Below are 21,739 nucleotides of genomic sequence, written 5' to 3'. Positions count from 1 at the left end.
CGACGTGGTAATGTTACCAGTGTCGCCCAACAAGCTTTCTCGAGGGCGTTGCAAATTGCCTTTGAATTTCACCACATTGACTTCACGTGCTTTCCAACTCAATGAGACATTCCATTGAGAGATATAACGACATTTACTCGCACGCTAACTTGAACCCGCCCACGAACACCGGCAGTCAATCGGTGCAAGTGTCTAGCGAGTACGCGAACAATACACCACTAGCGGAAAATAAAGCATTAAAAGCAAATAAGTAAAAAAAAAGGACACCCATGGGGAAATATGAAACATTTCACGTGACTGCGCACCCGCACGCTTGAAATATCAGCGCCATCTAACAATGCCAGTGTGAAAGCAAACTGCTCACAGTTACTTGCTGGAATGGCGACGATAACAGCGCACGGTTTCTTTCCACAACGCCCCAACAGCTATCGGAGAGTATGGCGTACCAACATCAAAGAAAGGCGCCACCTTGAACGGCGAGCCTGAGTTGAATTGGCTTTGTTTTCACTCAGACTGTTTGATGGCGCTGCTGTTCCATGCGCGCTAGAGTACCCATATAGTAGCATCTACAGTGCCTCTAGTGCTCGCTATAGCTTCGGGTGCGCGGTGTTGTACTCCTATTATATTTTTCATTTTTCACGGGTTTTCTTTCTTCATCCGGGTAAGTAAACCTGCGATGTGCACCTAAGTAGAAGCATGTCATTCGGACGCCAAGAGCACACTAATTGGCAGATTGCTGATTAGAATAAAAATTAAAAATTACTTCATTACATTTATTAAGTATATTGAGTGCCATGGACTAAAATTGCTGACGGCGTCTCAACAAGACTCGAAACGACATGCACCTGATCTTATTCGCGTAGAAGAATAATGTAAACTTCATTTCCAAGTCAACAAAATTCGAGTCCGGTGTCTTTCTAGTGGGTCTGGAGTAATCCGTGTACTTAAGGCTTTGTGACTGCTAGCTGCGACACCTTTATTATCTCAGAAAAAGGGTCGCATAACAACATTACGTGAACTTCTTTCTAAAGATTGCCTCTTTCGTGACTTCTTGTTGTACACACAAACAAGTGGAATAGCACACTCTGCGAGTTTCTTCCGTATTGATAAAATTAGGCTTATCTTGCGCTAAGTGCTTAAAATTTATTGTTATATCACCTTGGGTGCACTGTACGCACAGGCAATGCAAGTAAATAAAAATAAATAAATAAATAAATAAGTAAATAATAAATAAATAAATAATAATAAATAAATAAATAAATAAATAAATAAAGGAGTTGGTAGGGAAGAGCGGCCAACATGCGCCCACCTTTCCCTGTTTTGTGCTATGTTGTACAGACTATGGATCTTCCTTCCATGCGCCTGTCTCCCAGTGGGACAACTGTCGTCACAACTACGTCATCGACATTGTTCATGGTGGATCTTGTCGACGGCAGCCCTTTGTATCGAAATGGAGCAGCGACTGCTTTCCTTGGGAGTCACGAGAAGGCATCAACATAGGCGACAACGTTGGGCTTCTGATATAAAAGCCTGGAAGTCTTCGTCGTCCTCCAGTGGGCCGGGAGGAAGCGGCAAACATGCAGTCCCCTTACCATTCCTTTCTGCTACGTTGTGCAGGTTAGTAGACACCTTTGCACGCTAGGCCATCTAGCAATCGTTCTTTGCTGCTCTTGCAAGCCCAGTTGTTTTGTTTGACATTGCCAGCGTTATCGAGTTATTACTTCTGCGTGTGGATATAGAATTGAACCCTAGTCCTAAGGAGGGCCCCAGACACAATACTGGCGTCCTCGTCGCAATTACTGCACTGTCAGTGAAGTCATATGATTGTCATGCTGAGCTGATCAATATGCTAATTTATGTGAAAATAACCAAGAGCTACGGGTAGAAAAGGTATCTCATTTGGCTATCCGTCTTAATGCCATTGAGTCCATTGTAGATGCCTTCGTCAAATCCCAAGATATTACGAATGTGTCGAGCATTATCAGCGGAGCCGCCAAACAAGCTGCTGCTCTTAATTCGCGCTTAGATGAGCTCGAGAACGGATCGCGTACTTCATTTTCTACAGCCTCGATAATAACCCATATAAAATATGGACGCAATCTGGACAGCAGGTACGCGACGTCCTTTCTAGAACTTTTAAACCTTAGTTTCTCTGACTTATGATATCTCCTGTGCTCATACGTTGGGTCAATACAACACCAAACGACGACGTCCCGTTATAGTTAAATTCGATTTGTCAAAACTAAGCCAAAATTTAATTTCTTAAGGCTCCGAATTCCGTGAGTCAGGCGTCTGGGCTGGTGAAGATTTATGCCTGGGTGCACGTTAGTAGCGTGAAAAGCTGCTTGAATTTGGAAAGGCTATGACCAGCAATCCACGTCCCGTTTCAAGAAAATGTACGTTGACAGGAAGGGTTATGTATACTATCATGTTGCTCGCCAAGTGCGCGAAATAGATAATTCCGATAGCACGAGTACTAACACATCCGCTGCGGCCCTATAATTTCTTGTATGCCAGAGTAATAGCTACCCCATGTTACTAAAACAGGTTGGTGTTCGTCCCGTATTCTAACATACGCAATGCAGTAGGCGCGACCAGCTGTCGACAGTTATGGACATATTTCAGTTCATTTCCCTGTAATTTATTTGCTCTCAGGGTTAATAACATTGCAGAGAGGAATGGGTAACGTGGTGTAAAACATGGAGTACAAATGGTTATCTGACAGTAGTTGTCGTCGACGATGGAGTCGAAGTCGACGGGAGGGTGGTTCCGTTCTGTGCTTGTGGTTGGTACAAAAGAATGAAAATACATATTAGTACGACAACTAGGAACACCAACTTTGAGTCGGTGCTCGTTGCGCGAAGAAATAAAAGAGGGTGCTGTGAATACATGTGTACATGTATACTACGTATGTAAGCAAAAGTCACTTTATATAATGCTCAAACAAGGCAAATAGATATGTTGCGCAATCACAGATAGTAAACTTTACGCATAGAACAACAGATGATCCAGGCAAGAACAAAACTACGATCGCAGAAACCGTCATATGTACTTGGGCTATGCTGTGGTCGCGATAGCACTAAATGTGTAGAATAATAGAGGAGAAATGCAGAAATGCGCTCTGACTGGCTCTTCCAGCACGTGGGTAGCAAGAACAATAAAATTGAACAGGCTCAATGGGTCCTCGCGAATAGAAGTCAAAGTAGAAAAAATAAATAAGGACGTAGTTACCTTTGCTGGCTTTAGTGTCTAGACATGGACGCTTTGGCGCAGGTGAAAGAAAATGTTATTTTCTGTGACATGACGGCAAAAATGAATCCTTGCTGCGTGATTTGTCAACGTCAACTCGTCTGATAAAAGTGTGTTGATTTAGGTTGTCTCGTTTTATGGTCCCATGTACGACTTTAGAAAAGTCAATGCACCTTTGACGTCAAAAGTTTATCATAAAATTAAACCAATATAGTTGCGGAATTGAAAATATAAAGCACGACTTTGGCAATGTCAGTGCACCTTTCGCGCCAAAGGCTTATGAGAACTTGACACCCACAAAGTTTCGGAATTGAAATAGATTCCGCGGGCGCCGCCAGATGCAGCGACGAGCCCAATCGCAATCGAAACGCCCTTGAAACTTTGTGCTCGGATGGGGCTCCTTGGGTTATGCGCACTCCAGGTGCATGGGCGTTGCCACGAAATCTAGCCCGAGTTGGCAACGTGCGTGCCGAAATCCCTTTTCGAGCGTGAAAAAGACAATGTAGACAAAATCCAGAACGATTTTCGGCGCCGGTGGTTGTTTTGGTCGTAGGTGCATGACAGCACGCAAAAATTTGAGGGGGGGGGGGGGGAGGGTGGCTGAAGCCCATAAGCTACCCCCCCTTCCTCACTAAGCCCCTGGACAGAACGTGTTGCTATTATGGACACGCGGTTTGTATGAGCCGTTTACTGGAACGGGACTACTCTTTCGAGTTTCCCTAAGAACATTCGGAGCAATAGAAAAGTCGTTTCGACGGTGGCAGAAGGTTTCGTCGCTGTATTGATACATTTTCAACGCATTACCTTGAACAGTCATCGTGGGATGTGTTGTACCGGAATTCTCCTAAAGCTACATAAATTCGCGAACATTTTTGCTATTCTAAGTGCGTTTCGGCAGCTTCGAGCCTGAGGTCAAAAGTAGCCGCGATGTTACAGCTGATATCTTTATACTTACATTATAACTGTGTCGCGCAGTAAAAAATGTTCACAGCACGCATGCAAAACGCATTTATAAGTGTTCACTCTTCAGCAAATCACAAATATAATTCAAAAGACAGCTTTGTCGTTAACAGGGTGTGACTACCGTGGCACTTGAGCATGGAGCATGCGCCACACCTAGGGATCACTCATTATGGTGCTTAGGGAGAAATCTCGATGAGTAGACGTAACACAGACGATCTCCACGACAAGTACGGGGGGAAAACACGAGCAAGTCATATGTATAGGGACAAAAAGAGCGACACCTCCTATACTTATGCATGTATTTCACTCAAGTATAGCTCGAAGAGCACTTCAGTTTTTGTCCTAAGTATTTGGTTGTGCAGTAAACCAGTGTAAACTGCATTGTTGATAGTGAACGCTGCATGGTGCCTTGTGTTGCAGCACTCTGTTCACATTTGTTTTCTGCCCTGGAAATTGCTATAAACTGTAGAATTGGTACTCCTCCTGGCGTTCACTGGCCACGCTCTCGCCGTTTGCACTGTCTCAATAGAACAAAGAGAGCACAATCTAGCACTGCTCTTCAAGTAAATCTTCACAGGACGGTGTCCTCCTCTTTGATGGTTGGCATCGGGTCGTGGATGAATACGGAAGCGTCTGGGATCACGTTGGCTACTTTTCGCTCCCTGGAGCGACCGGTGATCCAAAGGCCAAGTGTGAACACGAAGGAGACAGCAAGCATGCCACCAATAAGCCTGAACAGGCCTTTGTAGCTGCCGTAGTTGTCCCGGAAGAACCCTGCGATGATAAATGTTGCTGGTATGAAAAAGAGGATGAATTTAGCGGAAGCACTGGCGGATCACTGTCTTTCCTATGTTAGCGACAATGGGCGAGATGTGTATAATATAAACAAAGCTCGTAGCAGTAGCGTTTCCTAGTAATGTGGCGTCACAACAAAAATAACAGAGCTTTTAATCACCATTATTAGATACAAGATCAGGGGCGCTATAATGTAAAATGATTCCAAAGTGTTTTGATTCCAATTTCTGCAATCAGCCTCCACAATTAGTCAAAACATTTTCGGGCCACTCCCAACTTCGCCAGTCTGTCACGCGACGTCACGAAAACCGCGATAGCTCCCCATCTGATATAACGTGTACACACTGATTATGCATGAATAAACCGCAAAAAAGAAAAATAATAATTCCTGATACCTGGGCGTAGCCAGAAAATATTGGACCTATAGGTTCCATGTTTTCTGGCTACGCCCACTTCGCCTGTCTGTCATGCGGCCTCACAAAACCGCGAAAGCTCACCATGTCAAAGTGACGTGTACGCGAAAAAAAATGCGTTAATATGCTGAACAAAACTGAAAACTTTTCTAAATAGCCATAGACTGCCCCGTTTCAAAAGGAATGGAAGATGGCTGCCCACCGATCGCTCAGGCCCTCGCTACTCGCACCTGACGGTGAGCTTGTATTTATTTGCGCATAATGTACCTTTTTTCGTGGCAGTAAAACGTTATCGAGCCCTTTCGGCATCACTCTGCCAAATCTTCCTTGCTGAGGATTCGTTTTAGCGGCATTCTTATCCTTCCGTTGCACGCCGCCGCGATTTTCGACCAACCACCGCATGCTAATTAAGGCGAAGCGGACCAATCGGAGAAGCCGGTACCACCCTCTTCATGCGGTTATCTATTTTCACTGTGCTGGCTCGGCTCCATCGAAACCCTCTGCACTAGAGCGTGCTCCTCGCCTCTTGTCAACCCATTAGATAAGAAAAACCGCTGAGTGTAGACAATGTTATTGGTTTTGAAAGCGAACAAAGGTGGCCTCCTATAAACGAGGAGACTGCTTGATTGGGTTGTTCAGATAACGCTGGGGGTCACCGCCCCATGCTTGCGTCGATGGTTACGTAAATTTGACGTCAGGAGTTTGGAATCAAAACAGTTTGGAATCATTTTACGTTATAGCGCCCCAGCCGTTAATAGAGCGTAACCTATACGAGGTATCGCCATAATTTTAGTGGACGAAGCTCGATCTTCGCCGAGACATCAAGCTTGTGTGTTGCTGAAAGAAATTTGACATTACGACATCGCGCGCGTAAAGCGCTGGCTGTTTCGGTTAGACTAATATTTGCTACTTGATAACATGATCAAGATCTTCCATATGCATTTGGACCTTGGAGCCCACACAATAAATGGGGAAGCCTCGCTCCTGATTTCGGAAATGACGCTGTATCAGCTACAACAAGCAGGTGAAACAATTCGTGTGCTTTGCGGGCAACCGAGTCATGCTACGGAGGTTCTGCTGCATTCTTTAGAGGAAATTTGTCAAGGAATATACCGAAGAATACCGAGTTGCTTGGCCGAAGCATAGGAGCCTTGTTCACTCAAGGGACTTGTCTAGTAGTATTACAGAAGCAGCTTGTAACATAATTATGTACCGTTCAGCGTTTTATTCCAATCGTCAGTACACAAATGGCCATTTGTGTACTGACGCTGCCACACGCATAGGTGGCGAAACGTCTATGTTTTTTGTTACATTTTATTGTTGAGTAAAGCCAGTGATAAAACGTTGAAGTATAATTTAAAGAACAGAAAGAAATTGTCAGATAATTTGAAAATGCCGAAATAAGCAAACGTATACATTATTATATGTGAAGGCCTTTTTATGAGTGGCCTTGCCAAGTGTTTTGCAAGAGGGCATCTGTTTTGAAATGCATGGTAAGAACCATGCCTTTCTGTGGTACAAGGTCGCGTTACAGACTGCTGAATACATAAACAGCGAAGTTTTCACATGCATGGGAGCCTGTATTTACGAGACACATATCCTGTCTAAGGAAAAGAAAAAAGCCCATTACATGATTCTGGATAGCAGCTAGATCACAGGCGTAAGGAACGTCTCGGCGGCAAGTTCTATTAGAAATGCTAAAGATATGCCGCTATTAGCTGTGCTAAAGACACAACGCTGGTGTACTCCTGCGGCTAGTCTTTACTATTTATAAGTTACTATTTGTTTGTTTTTTATATTGAGAGCGTAGAGTGCAGCTCGACACAAAAAAGTCGCAGTTTCGCCCGAAAGGCAAAGCATCGACTTCGATAGTAAAGGAGTGGACAGCCATACGAAGTAAGGATGGTGGTTTTATCGGTGGTATAAACTTGTAAACTTAGGCATACTAACTCAATGAACAAGCATGGTGTCATGCACGCACAAGCAAACATGAACACATCTCAGTCGATGACCGCGGAAATTCGCTGTCAAAATGCTGGAGGGAGGAAGCGCGGTGGCGAGAGAATTGACCATCGTGCTGCGTCTCGCATCAACGCGAACTAAGCTGCGAAAACAGCTCACGGCAGATCATGTGCCCGCCGCAAATGACTTTCGTGATACCGTGGCCGCGCGGGCGCGCGCGGCGCGCCGCTCTCGACTTTCTACAACAGTCGTCAGATGGCGGAAAGGGTTTTACGTGCTCAAAGACACGCATCGCAAGCTTTAGCTTCGCTGTAAAATGTAAGTTATTATCACAATTTCTGTGGCTTTAAAACGTTGTTTAAAACGTTAAAACGTTAATAGCTTGCAGAGGCTGTCTGCCGGCCTTGTCCACAAAAGTAAGTGTACCCGGCTCTATGGTGCTTAAACATTTCTAATTGGGGCGGGTAATCTCGACAACGCTGACACAGCGCCGATAGCCATGGATCGGCGCTCTGTGAGTTTGCCGGTGAGTTTGCAAGACGCATCCACTTGAAATGAATTTCCAGGATGACAACAGTTTCGGGATATTATTTCCCCAAGTGTGGGACGAAATACATGGGCGTTCCCGTTACTTTTGTGCTTCGATGTATAAAACAGTATTTTGGTAAAAAAAGTAAGTGGAACAACAGTAAATTCTTACGGCGATGTCGATGGCGTATATCTCCAAACTGGTGTCATTCTGGAAATTCATTCGAAGTGGATACACCTGACAAGCTCGCCGGCTACAATTTGTAAATTGCAATATGTGTCGTAAAGTAACTAAGAAGTTAGTAGTGATTTTTCTTAATTAGTTGAATATGTGCTTCGATTGGTCGAGCTACTACTGTTCACCTCATCGAATAACCCAGCTTGATGCTGAGAAATACGCTACCTAGCTGCCACCGGCGGTTTCTAAAAAGTTCGTAAACTTTATATATATATATTTGGTTAACACGCCAACAGTAATTTGGAAATACTGCACAGTCATACATGTTAATAAAAGATTTTGTAATAATATTGCACATAATGAGGAAGGAGAAACAGATGTCCTTGATCGTGAAGATATCCAAAAGATATTCGTTTCAAATGTTATTCATTTAGCAATGACCCATATGTCCTCGTATAGTTCTGAGAAGCAATCTATATCCAGCAAAATAAAGAAATAAAAACGATAGTATAAACAAGGAATAAACGACGCGTCTTAATTAAGGCTGCAAGCGTAAATGCGCGCTAAAAGTCTTTTTTTTAAGGGACGGTAACTATTCAGTATTGTTGAAGATCACTCTGGTGTACGGCACTACGACGCGAAGCTCTTTTTCAAAAGTCAGAAACGTGAAAATACAGTTTCAACACTCGCGACGCCCGCCAGCTACGTACTTTGAAGTACGGCTGAGGGGAGAAATGAGCCCAGACTACCCGTGCTGCCACCTTACGCAAAGTGGCGGGAACTCGAGAGCCGTCGCATAATGCGTCGCGTATTGGCAAAGGGGCGCCGTTTGGCCGCCTCTCTTATTGTACCACTGTACGCTCGCGCTTTCGTCATACCCTCCTCCGCTTTCCGCCTCATGGTTTCTCTGCACCCCCCTCTCCACTTTCCTCTTCGCGCCTCTACGCACTCGCCGCAGGAACGGCAGTCTAAGAGCTGCGCCTCTAATATCTACACAAAATTCCTCTCACTTGGGCCCAACGGCCGACAAGCTGCCGCTAAGCTGTTTGGCCGCTTACAGGGCAACTGCTGTGTGTATGCATGTGAGGGTGTCTGTGCGTATGTGTGTGTGTGTGTGTGTGTGTGTGTGTGTGTGTGTGTGTGTGTGTGTGTGTGTGTGTGTGTGTGTTTTACAGTTACTGCGTGAGTGTTCAAATTACATAGATCCTTCTGTAATACTCAAAGGGGATTATTTGTTTAGAAACATGGAAATATGTTAATGAATAGAGAACACCAGTGTATCGAAACCAAAACTGAACTGCTCAGTTTACAAACCCGCTTCATTGCGTGACGCTTCGCCGCCAATCCTTCGGGAAAGCGAAGAACATCGCCACGTTGTCCTCCTTCATGTACCGTGGTAATTTGGTTTTCTGAGCCTGAAAGCTCCAGTCAAGCTCAAACCTAGGAACCTTAAGGAAACCTATTATGCCACTGAATAGCATCCGCTGTTCTATTAGAGGTCAGGAGATGCGGGATTCCCAAATATGCGTTTAGAGATACCAGGCCTGTTTTAAAAGTTAGTGCAGTGTTTCAACAAATAAGTGCCATATAGGCTGTAGAGGAGAGGCTATTTCGATCTCTGCATTCGAAATAACCTAGTTGACCTATAGTACGAGCCAGGCTGCTGTACCATGAGGCAAAATTTTATGTCTTCGAGAATCTCATGACAATTCATCAGGAAACGGCATCGCTGCTTAACCGTTTGAATAAAGAGGACTCTCGATGATTCTTCCAGCAATGGAATATATGGAACCAGTGTATTGGGTGTATTGGGTCTGTTGGTGTGTGCTTTGAGAGTGGCAACATTGATCCATTTGAAAGCTTGTGAAATTAATCTTTTAGACGTACTTCATAATCTTTTTCAAAAGACTTTGGTGACATTACAAGTACAAGTACATGTACAAGTACTTGTACGGAAGTTGCTTAGACCTCATTATTGTATCTCAGAGCCTCCTGCCCTCAGTCAGCTGGTGCTTGGACATAGAAATGCATGGGAGCGATCACATACCAACATACGTACAGATGAAGTGGTTTGTGCAAGCAACTGCATCTGCTGTACGTTGCACTGATTGGTCCACACTCTGTACAAATGTCGAAGAGTATTGCGGAGACATCACTTCACCATCTTATATAGAAGACATTATTGTATCATCAGTGCAGAAGACAACAAAGTGCACGTACATCCAGAAAGGCGATTGATATTGAATATGAACGGCTCCGCACGATCCGTCGTAGAGCGGAAAGGAAGGTTAGGCGAACTCGATCGCCATTATACCTAGTCTTATGTCGACGACCTCAACAAAAAATACGGCGTCACCTTAAAAAAATGAGAAAACGACGGTGGAGGACGTTCTGTTCGTCTCTGGCAGATAGTACGAAGCCTTCGTGCCCCTCCTCAGCAAAAATATCCTTTCCGTGCTCCAGCACTTCACCAATTTCTGACGGAAGTGCAGGTTGCCGAAGACTTCTGTAAGAGAATCACCCGTACCGATATTTCAACATGTCCAACATTGGATCGACCCGTGCCACCTCCTAAAGATCCTCGTGTTGACCTTCCTTTCACGATGCCGGAATTGGAAGCTGAACTTGCGGCTTCGAGACTATCTTGTGCACCTTGACCTGACGGTATTTCATATACTGCTCTGTGCCACATTGGTGTGAAAGGTCGGAAAGTCCTGCTGTCGTACTATAACGCCACGTGTTCACCCAGCACAGTCCCGAGGCAGTGGAAAGCCAACCGTTTGGTGGCCCTCCTAAAGGCAGGAAAATCGCCTTACGAAATGTCGTCTTACCGGCCAGTGGCTTTAGCTAGCTGTGTCGGTAAGGTGATGGAACGGATGGTGCTGACTAGATTAGAATGGTGCATGGAAAATAATGAGCTTTATCCTGAAATGATGACCGGATTTAGACGTGGACGGTCTGAAATAGATGGGGTCATTGATCCCGTGTCCACGATCGAACACGAAAAAATGCGACACCGACTTCTAGGAGCAGTTTTCTAATACATAAAAGGAGCCTATGACAATGTACTGCACGAAGCCATTCTTGATGCCCTCAGTAATTTGGGCATCGGCGGCCGTCTCTACTGAAATTGGATTGAAAATTGCCTAGATGTTCGCACAGTCTTCATGTCCACGAATGAGGGCGAAACGAGAAGACACGTTGTGGCCCGTGAGTGCCTCAAGGAGGAGTGCTCAGCCCGACTATTTTCAATTTTGCCCTGATTGGCTTTGCGGAACTAATTCCTGATACAGTACGCATCAGTACCTGCACCGGCGATATATGCATATGGGCGTCCGCAGTCACGCGACCGCAAATTTGTGTAAGATTGCAGCGAGCTGTTTCTTTAACGTCTCAGTACTTGCAGTGCCAAGTACTGCAAACAGGCCCCAGATAAGTGCGCTGCGATAGCATTCACACGGAAGCTTATGTGTTGGTATCCAATTATGATCAATGGCAATGCCATCCCATATGTGACCCACCACAGATACCTCGGCGTTGTCATTGACCTTGGTGTTTCATGGTCGAAGCATGTGGCAATGTTAAAGAAAAAATTAACTGGGCTGGCTCAAGTTATTCACTTTCTGGCTGGTATGAAGTGGGGTCCATCTGAGCATTCGCTACTCCGGCTGTACCAGGCTCTCTAGTTGGCTACATTTGGTATAGTCTGCCAGTTTTATCAAGTATGAGCTGGTCATGTTTACGTATGCTGGAAAGTGCCCAGGCACAGATGCTGAAAACATGTCTCGGTGTTCCACGTTGCACCTCAGCCTATGAAACAATTGAGGAGGCTCGCATCACTCCTTTGCCTGTCTATCTACGATGCGAACCTCTTCGAGTATTCCTGCGACTGCTGTGCCGTCATGGACGCCACCCCTTATCGACACCTCCCGACATACGGCTGGACTCCACGTTTTCAAGAGCCATTAAGTGGCAAGAATCTGCCATACCATCATATTTTGCCCCTGCTGACTTATATATGCCCCCATGGGCAATGCCCAAAATACGGGAACGTCTATCTATTCCCGGAATTTCTAAAAAATTGCGAATACCTACCGTCGGCCTCAAACATTTAACACTTGAATATACGTCGAAAGAATATGACTCCTCGGTGAATGTGTATACAGACGGATCGGTCTCGTCATATGCGTCTGGGGCGGCTTTCGTCGTGCCTGCGCATTAAGTCATTCGAGGGTTTCTTATGTATACCAAGACGACTGCAACATCTACGGAACTAGTGGCAATCAGAGAGGCCGTTCAATATATTTCGCGACAGCCTCCTCAAGTATGGACAGTCTTCAGTGACACAAAATCGGCTCTGCAACTACCTAGAGTGGTGTTGAAAGACAGCTCTTACAAGTGTTGGCTGTTCAAACTGCCGAGCTCTACACTTTAGCGCAATAAAACGGCCGCCACATCACATTTCAGTGGATTCCTAGCCACTGTGGTATACACGGCAACGAACTGACCGATGCCAAAGCGAAGAAAGCATTCGAAGAACCAGAGTCTCTGCTTACAATTCGTTTTTCAAGAGCGGACGCTTCTGCCTCCTCTCCAGTGTCATCAGAAAATCGACAGAAAAGCACGGGACAATTTGGATAATCGACACAGACTACTACAGAGATTGGACTCTACCATGAAAGTTAGGCTACCACCGAAAATTCAACGCATCTGTGCCATTCTTCTGCACAGACTATGGCTGGGGGTAGCGTTTACGCGCGGATACGTGCACCTCATGCGACGCACCGAGTCTCCAGACTGTGAGTTGTGCAATGTCAATGAGACTATAGGTCATGTGCTTTCTGACTGCCCTAAGTACGTGGAAGAGCGTCAAAAGTTGAACAATGACTTTACGCGTCTCGACAGCCCACCGTTTTCGGAGGACGTTATTTTAGACCCTTGGCCAGACGTTCAACGGAGTTTCAAGGTCATCCAGGTGTTACTGAACTTTTAGGGGCGAAGCTCCTTAGGGTGTGGGTCTGTCCCTCCTCTGTAGTATGTAGTAGTAGTAGGTAGCCACGTCTACATTTATGAAAAAAAATCAGAAAGTTGTGTCCGTAGCGCGGAATCGAACCAGGGACCCCTCGCTTCCGAACGCGCGGCGCTAACCACTACGCCACGAAGCGCACATGGAAACACGCACCACGATGACAATAAATGCCCAACATTAACGAAAGTTAGTTAGTTAGTTAGTGGTAGATTTTTATGGCGCAAGGGCAACTGAGGCCAAAGAGCGCCAAACACAAGGTTGATGGTCGACTCAGGTTAGTAAGCAGTAAAAGGGAAGGATGAAAAACAGTGGTGTATAGGGCCTAAAATAATTGAATAATGATTGGATTTGATGATTATGGGCAAAGCGCATGACATTTACAAGGTCAGGCAGCCTCAGCAACAGTCCTTGTCAGGGCAAGGAGTGCAGAGCGCCTGACATGTAAGATAAGAAATCTCAGCCATTTCCTCGGGAATGAGACAAGGCTGAGTTCAATGGTAATATGAAATGGCGCGTAGGAAGCCTACACTCGCTAAAAACTTAAAAACTCTTTTTAGTGAAAACATTTGGTAGTCGCCGAGAGAGAAGGACGGGTGCGGAGGTATCTGATTTCTGTATAGTTCTGGGAAGTAACGTCTCCTGTCTGGTTCTAGCCTCTTGCACATGATTAGAACATGAATGACGGAGAGTCGATCACCACATTTTGGACAGTGCGGAGCTGGAGAATTGTTTAACAGGTGTGAATGTGTTGCATATGTGTGTCCTATTCTAAGCCTGCATAGTGCAACCTCTTTATATCTGTCGCATTTCTCGGTAGCATATCTTCCTATTATGGGCTTTATTGTGTGTAGTTTGTTTTCGATTGCTGAATCCCATTCTTCTTGCCATTGCCTACGAATTCTGTTTCTAATGTGTGGCCTAAGGTCCTCATAGGGTACATTGTCTATGTCAATAGAAATACGGAGGGCAGCTGACTGCGCAAGTCTGTCAGCTACCTTACTGCCAGCTATGTTGCAGTGCCCCGGTACCCAGCATAGTGTGATTTTAAGTTTGGATTTATGAGCCGACATGAGACATTTTAGAAGGAAATTAGTCACTGGATTTTTATGCTTTTACCGGATGACAACGTAGTCACCGCACTGAGGGAGCCAGTGTATATGATGGAGGCTGGTTGTTTCTCCTGTAGGATGTGCCTTACGGCAAGGAGGATGCCACGGCATTCTGCAGTAAATATGCTTGTATTTTCGTTCATTGTTTTTGATTCGGAGAATTGAGGGCCATGTGCGGCACATGCGACAGCTGAGGACTTGGATGCATCAGTGTAATACTCGGCACACCTGTATTTTGCCTGCAAGTACATAAAGTGCTGATTTATTGCGAGCGGGTGCCCATGTTTGCCCACCTCAAGAAATGAGATATCACAGTTAACAGCGTGTATTTCCCACGGCGCAATGGCGTCTTTATGGGACACCACCTGGAGGTTGGAGACCGGTATGTGCAGGCTTTCAATGTGTGACGCGACCCTAATGGGACATGGTGGCGTTGCTGATGATCGCCTCAAGAACAGCTGGGTGTTATTTGTGTCCCGCAGGAGTTCACCAGATGGATGTTCTGCGTGAGAGAGCACCTTAGTGGCATACACTAAGCTTGTGCACTGCCTTCGCCGTTCCAGTGACCATCTGTTAGCCTCAACATACAGGCTGACTATTGGGCTAGTTCTGAAAGCACCAGTGGCCAGACGGAGCCCAAGGTGGTACACTGGGTCAAGCATCTTTAGCACAGACTTTGACGCTGATTCGTACACTACCGAGCCATAGTCAATACGTGACAGTACAACGCTATTCAGAAGGTTCAGTAAACAGTCACGGTCTGTACCCCATGACTGATGGGAAAGGATCTTTAGTAAGTTCATTGCTTTCAAGCATTTCAATCGCAACTGCTTGATATGTGCAACAAAGGTGAGCTTCTTATCGACCACAACACCTAGGAATTTGTGATCTTGTTTAACGGCTATGGTCTGCCCGTTCAGTGTGATGTCGGGGTCCGGCCTAATGCCACGCTGTTGAGAAAAAGGTAAACAGATGGTTTTCCCACAGTTGAATTTAAACCCATTTTTATCTGCCCAGCTTGAGAGTTTATTTATCCCCAACTGAATTTGCCGTTCACAGTTGGCCAAGTTGCAGGATTTGAAACTGATCTGGACATCGTCTACGTAAACAGAGTAAGAGATTGTTTTGGGCAACACACTGCTTAGGGAGTTCATTTTAACTATGAAAAGCGTGCAGCTGAGTACGCCACCTTGAGGAACGCCATTCTCCTGTATGAACCGCTTCGATAGAGCATTTCCAAGACGAACCACGAAGGTGCGTTCGGAGAGGTAGCTTTCTATAGTATTAAGCATGTTTCCCGAGACTCCAAGAGAATCCAGATCACGGAGAATGCCATAACGCCAGGTCGTGTCATAAGCTTTTTCCAGGTCAAAGAATACAGAAAGACAGTGTTGTTTGTGGATAAAGGCATCCCTGACATAAGATTCAAATGCTACAAGCTGGTCAGTTGTCGACCGGCCAGACCTGAATCCAGCTTGACTTTGGTCAAGAAGGCCGTTGTATTCAGGGAAATACACAAGGCGGCGATTTATCATTTTCTCAAACACCTTGCACAAGCAACTAGTCAAGGCAATGGGCCTGTAGCTAGCTGCAAGTGTGGCTTCCTTTCCTTGTTTAAGAACGGGTATGATAACAGCCTCTTTCCAGGCTTTGGGTAGGCGCCCAAAGGACCATATCTTGTTAAACAGAAAGAGGATGGTTATAAGGGTGTGTTCATGTATGTGCTTAAGCATGCCATATGTAATCCTGTCTGGGCCTGCTGCTGAGTTGCCACATGTTCCCAGAGCCGCCTTCAGTTCCTCCATAGTGAAAGGGCTATTGTACCCTCCTGTGGATGGCCTTTTATCACGGATAGGTTTCCGTTCCTCCCCTAGCTTGTGTCGCATGAAGGAGTCTGTATAATGTGCTGAGCTGAAGATATATTCAAAATGTGCTCCTATTGCATCTGCTTGGTGTTCCAGTGTATCACCAGCAGTGCTGACCAGAGGCACTGGGTGAGCACTGCGCCCTTGAAGTGCTCTAAGTCTGTTGTACACTTTATGTGTATCTGTGTAGGAGTTTACAGAGGAAAGGAATGAGCGCCAGCTTTCCCGTTTGGATGCACGTCGGATACGCCTGCCATTTGCTTTAGCACGCTTGAAGTCTATTAAATTGTTAACTGTTGGATACCTGCGGAATTTTGACCATGCTTTGTTTTGGTTCTCACGGGCATTCTTGCACTCCGCATTCCACCATGGCCTACGTTTGTTTTGTGTCTTATTTGATGTCTGTGGGATTGATTTCTGTGCGGCTTCTATAATATGCAGGGTGATCATGGATTGTAATTCGTCTATACCTAGGTCTACGATTGAAGAAATCGGCAGTTTAGAGAGTTCTCGGAACTTCTTCCAATTAGCAGCCTGTTCTTTAAATTTCCTGTGATAATTTAAACCCATATTTATGTTTCCTGTGTGTTTTAAGCAAACAGGAAAGTGGTCGCTTCCATACAGATTATCGATAACAGCCCACTCAGTGGTTGCCAAGAGCACTGGAGAGCCAATAGCAAGGTCTATTGCTGTGTATGAGCTGTGTGCTGTATTAAAGTATGTTGGGTCTTTCTTATTAAATATACAGGAACCGGAAGACAATAGAAATTTTTCGATTAGCGCACCTCGGGAATCAGCTCTTGAACATCCCCATAGTGGGTGGTGTGCATTAAAATCTCCAACCAACATGAATGGACCCGGGAGCTGGTCAATAAGTTTTTCAAATTCTTCGACGGAGAGGTGATGGTCCGGCGGAATGTATAGGGAACATACAGTTATTAATCTTCCAAAAGTTACAGCCCGTATTGCCACTGCCTCTAAATCGGTAACTAGGGTGATACTCTGACAGGGGATAGTGTTCTGCACGACAATAGCGACGCCACCCGATGAGTGGGCAGTGCCTTGCCTGTCTTTCCGGTATACTGCATATTGCTTTAGAAAGTTTCTGTGTGTTGGGTTTAAGTGTGTTTCCTGTAGGCAAAGTATGTTAGGTTGCTATTGTGCAAGTATTTCATATATGTCATCCAGATTTCTGAGTAGCCCTCGGCAGTTCCAGTGTATAATGCTCTCAGCAGCCATTTTTGCGTGTGATAAGGGGACGGGTTATTCAAATGTCACCGCCTTTATTAGGCGGCTTGACTGGTGGATGTTTTTTCTGTTTGAGGCGGTCTAGAAAACTCCGCCTCTCTTTGGGGGATTCTCTCAGCGTCTGAGACACTGAGGATCCCGGGGTCACTTCCATTGCTTCCGGCGGAGACTCGGAAGCAGATGAAGGTTTGTCAGGAGGGGTTGACTCCCTCTCTGTTGTCTGGGTTGTTCCAGAGGTCTGTGCGAAGTTGACCTCTGGGACTTGAAAGGTTGGTGCAGCCGATGGCTGCTTGCTGGGGGGCCGAGAAAGGCGCGCATCAGCAAAGCTGTATTGCGTGCCCACCGTAACTAGACGCCGCCCGGCCCCCCGGCGCGCTGTGTCAACGTAGGATCTTCCGGAGAGAAGCAAGAGCTTCTTCCGGGCTTCAGGGAATGTGATGTTTTCCGTTACTTTGATTTGAATGATCTTTTTCTCGTTCTGGAACATTTCACAAGTTCGCGAGTACGCAGCGTGCGGCCCATGACAGTTGGGGCATTCTGTTTGGGTGGCACTGCAGCTTTCAGTAGGATGCTCGTGAGCACCACACTTTGCACAGGTGAGTTTTCAGCGACATGTGTTTGACCCGTGTCCGTACTTTTGGCACTTAAAACATCTTCTCGGGATTGGAACATAGGGGCGTACTTTGCAGTGAATGAACTCTGCTTTCACAGCATCTGGTAGACGGGAACGACTAAAGGTCAAGACGATATGGGGTGTCACTACATCTTCGCCGTTTCGCCTTATGGTGATGCGGCGTAGGGCAATGACACCTTGATCTCTGAAGCCATCAAGGAGGTCTGAGTCTGTTTCACGGATCAGATCACGTTCTGATATTACGCCTTGAACTGTGTTCAGACTGCGGTGGGGAGTAATGGACACCTGTAAATGAGCAAACTGCTTTTGCTTGAGTAGGATGTTAGAATGATCTTTCTGTGACACTTCAACAAGAAGATCGCCGGATGACAGTTTTTTTGCTTCATAGTTTCTTCCTATCATTTTCTGAAGGGTCCTAGCGATAACAAAAACAGACATTGCAGCGACTGAGTCGTTGTCTACAAGAGAGTGAATAATCAGGAAACGGGGAAAGTGATCGCAATCAGTTCGAGTTCTGTCAAAGCTTTCTTCGGTGCGGCCCCTTTTCAGGGACCGATCGGGTTTTTTGGAAGAAGAAATACTCATGCGATATGGGCATGCTGACGGTTCCTAGAATGTGACCTGTGTTTCACCGTCTTATTCACAGGAAGGTCCCGGGGCTCGCCGCCTGGTAAACAGACGAAGAGCCCGTCGGCCGGAGCTTGACCATGGCCCCGACCGCCACCGTTCATGGTTTCTGCCCTTCACCTCAAAACCTTTCGCCACGGTGCGGATGACAGCTTCGGTATGGGGGCTAAGGGTCCGTGGTGGCGCCAAGCACCATCACCTTGATACTCAAGGTGCCCTTGCGGGACATTAACGAAAGACTGCGCGTTTCTAACGCGTTTGTGCTAGCGCGTTACGGCCCGTGTAAGAAGCTGGTGTAAGACGCTGTGGCCTCTCCGCCTTACCCCCGTATTCATAAACACTCCTCGACTTGAACTTCACTTGCCACCGCCTTGGGCAGCGCGTTCGAAACGCGTTGAAGGTGGTGGCAAGTCAAGTTTAAGTCGAGGAGCGTTTATGAATACGGGGGTTATACTCTCTCAGCAGTCATGTGATGGCGTCGGCAAACGCGGTGCACGTTCCGGCATGTATAAACGGCTGCGTAAGACACTGTGGCCTCTCCCCCTTACTAGATAGTACTGCACGTTTCTAACGCGTTTGTGCTAGCGTCCCCTTAAGCGGGAGATGGTGCAATTATATAGAAGGGCGCTGTTATAAAATAGGAATGACGTCACATATGGCGCGTGTCATTGGTGGAAGTCAATCGTTCGATTTAGTGCGGCGAGACTGGTAGAATTACATGGAAGATTCACGGTTTACAGATGATTCCCTCCGGAGCTTCGCCCACTCATCATCATTCACCCCGTGGATATGCGGTGATTTTTTTCTCTTTTCAAAAAGTACGGGCCTGGACTGTAGGCTTTGAGCATGCGAAATTGCTTGCCATATGATTTACATCCTCCTCTCGTCATCGTCACCCATCATGCGCCTCTTTCTTCCCTCTTTCTTTCCCTCTTCCCCTTCCCCCCACTCCGAGTAGCTGGCTAGAGGAATATACCTCAGGCCGACCTCTCTGCATTTCTTATCATTAAACTTCTCTCTCTGTTATCTTGTGATTTCTTCATTACGCGAAACCAAGGTACGCTAACTGGCATATTACTTCACAAGCACCCAATCCCCCTTCGGTCTCCGTCATATGCTCTCGATGTCGGTGGTGGCATCGGAAAGTACAGTGTGGCCAATGAAATGTCATACATTCGCGGGCGCTAGTCGGGCGCATGCATGACAATTTTCAAAATTAATTGTGAGTGAAACTACATAACTTTCTTAATGACATAATAGAAAGTTTTTGAATTGGGGAGCCAAGCGGCTTAGGTACCAAGAAAATTGCGGGTCGCATGTGCGCATTCGCAGAAACCAAGCCATTCGTGGGTTCTCGCGTTTGCTTTCACCCAAGACTCAATAATTGAAAACTAGCGTGGGTCCCCAAGCCGTTGGGTCTTAATACAGCATACTTAATTTGGATTACTAACACCGTGATAACTTTTATTACATTTTATTGTTTGTCCTTCTTGCTCAAAAGTGCACTCTGTTCATTTTCACTTATAAGAAAAAAATTCTTCTTTATTGCTTTCAAGCACCGTTTTTATTTTCCTGACTGCGGCATCCCGAGCGCTCGACCCAACGCTGCCTGCGTTTTATCCAATTCACAAACTCTGCTGCTCAGCAAAACACAAGAGCAGCCTACCCAACGCGGCTTGGGGACCCAGAGTCTTGGGTACCCAGTTTTAAAGCTCTCTAATGTAGCCCACCGCCACAACGGCATGAAGACACAAAATACACACATCACGTGCGCTACTAACAACTTTATTCGAAAGGCAGCGAAATATGCCGTATGTACTTTTATCAATGCGCAGACGGCATTCGCCGCAACATAAGGACAAAAGAGGGCGTTTTTCAGAACTGTATTTTTGGGTGTTGCGGGCCTTAATCACGATATGATTATCAGCTACGCCATAGTGGGGGACCCCGTATTAGGTTTGACTACCTCGGCCTCTTTAACGTGCACCCAATGCACGATACATGGGCATGCTTTCACTTCAGCTCCATCGAAATGCGGCCGCTGCGACCGGGATGTGATTCCACATCCTCGGGCTTAGAGCTGAACGCCGAAGCCGCTGCGCCACCACGGCCGGTTATGGCATTTTTCAAAGCCAGTAAGATTATTTGGATGAGTTAAAGAAACTGTGCTCCGCGTTATACAAGAGAAGTCTAATTCACATACACATTGCTTTTTTTTTCTTTTATGTAAAACGCTCCTAGCAGTTCCCGTACCGTTTTGTATTTGGTCCTGCCCAGGATCTTTATGAAATCTCGCCTGACAAGACCAGGATTGACCGTGTGCTGAAAAATACGCAGTCCAGTCCTTCTTCACGTTATTAGCGTGCTCCCTTATTCGAACAATGACGCAGCGGCCAGTTTGTCCGACATAGGATATTAAACAAGCAAGGGTATGTTACATTGGACCAAAGGTTTAGCGATCCTTATGGGCTGCCTGAGCGCTGCTCATGATGCCGGTACACAGTAGGGTCAGTCTGTTGGGAACGGAGGACACTTGCAATATATTGCTCTCACAAAATTATATCTTACTTATTATCAAGTATACACACTACAGCCTGCACGTAACTGTTCTCTTCGCAACAGTTGCATTATTCATACAACCATACTGTACAAATCATGAATGCTGCGCATTACGCACACGTCAAGTGCAGTTGGGTCTGGCACATTTTTTTATACTCAAGGCTCTCAGTGGAAGCCGAAGGTCTTTTAACATTCCTGCACCTTAGCACTTTCATGTTCCGCTTTCTCTTTGTGCAATATAGAGGGTGTCCCAACTATCATGCACCAGGATTTTAAAATATGCAAATGCCACGTAGCTGGACAGTACCAAGGTTATGTTGTTTGCCGTCATTTGAAGATACTCAGATTTTTTTGCAATCCGCCTAATTACATAATCAGTCATAAATATTTAAATAATCAACTTCTGAAATATTATAGTTAGATTAAAAGCGTCTGTGAGAAAATTGTAGAGCAACATAAAAATCCCCAATAGAACTTTCTGTTGTTCAATACGTGCTACATAAAAGTGATTTTCCGAGCGTGAAGGAAGCCCACGAATGCACGCGAAGTGCCTTGAGCAGCCAGTCAAGAGGCAATTTTT

At 45.8% G+C, this 21,739-nt stretch overlaps 1 protein-coding gene across 3 annotated transcripts in view; it reads right to left on the bottom strand.

Annotated features, from left to right (window-relative positions):
- Positions 1–3,872: 3,872 nt before the first annotated feature.
- Positions 3,873–21,739, bottom strand: part of LOC119444535 (uncharacterized) — a 92,510-nt gene continuing 74,643 nt past the window's right edge. For all 3 annotated transcript variants that reach the window (XM_049663410.1, XM_049663411.1, XM_049663412.1), the window contains one exon: positions 3,873–4,986. In XM_049663410.1, coding sequence (XP_049519367.1) covers positions 4,784–4,986 — 203 coding nt within the window. In that variant the 3' untranslated portion in view covers positions 3,873–4,783. The remainder of the gene's footprint in view (positions 4,987–21,739) is intronic.

The sequence above is a fragment of the Dermacentor silvarum genome, chromosome 3 (assembly GCF_013339745.2).
Source record: "Dermacentor silvarum isolate Dsil-2018 chromosome 3, BIME_Dsil_1.4, whole genome shotgun sequence".
NCBI classification, from domain to species: Eukaryota; Metazoa; Arthropoda; class Arachnida; order Ixodida; family Ixodidae; genus Dermacentor; species Dermacentor silvarum.
This window is presented reverse-complemented; position numbering and strand designations above follow the sequence as displayed.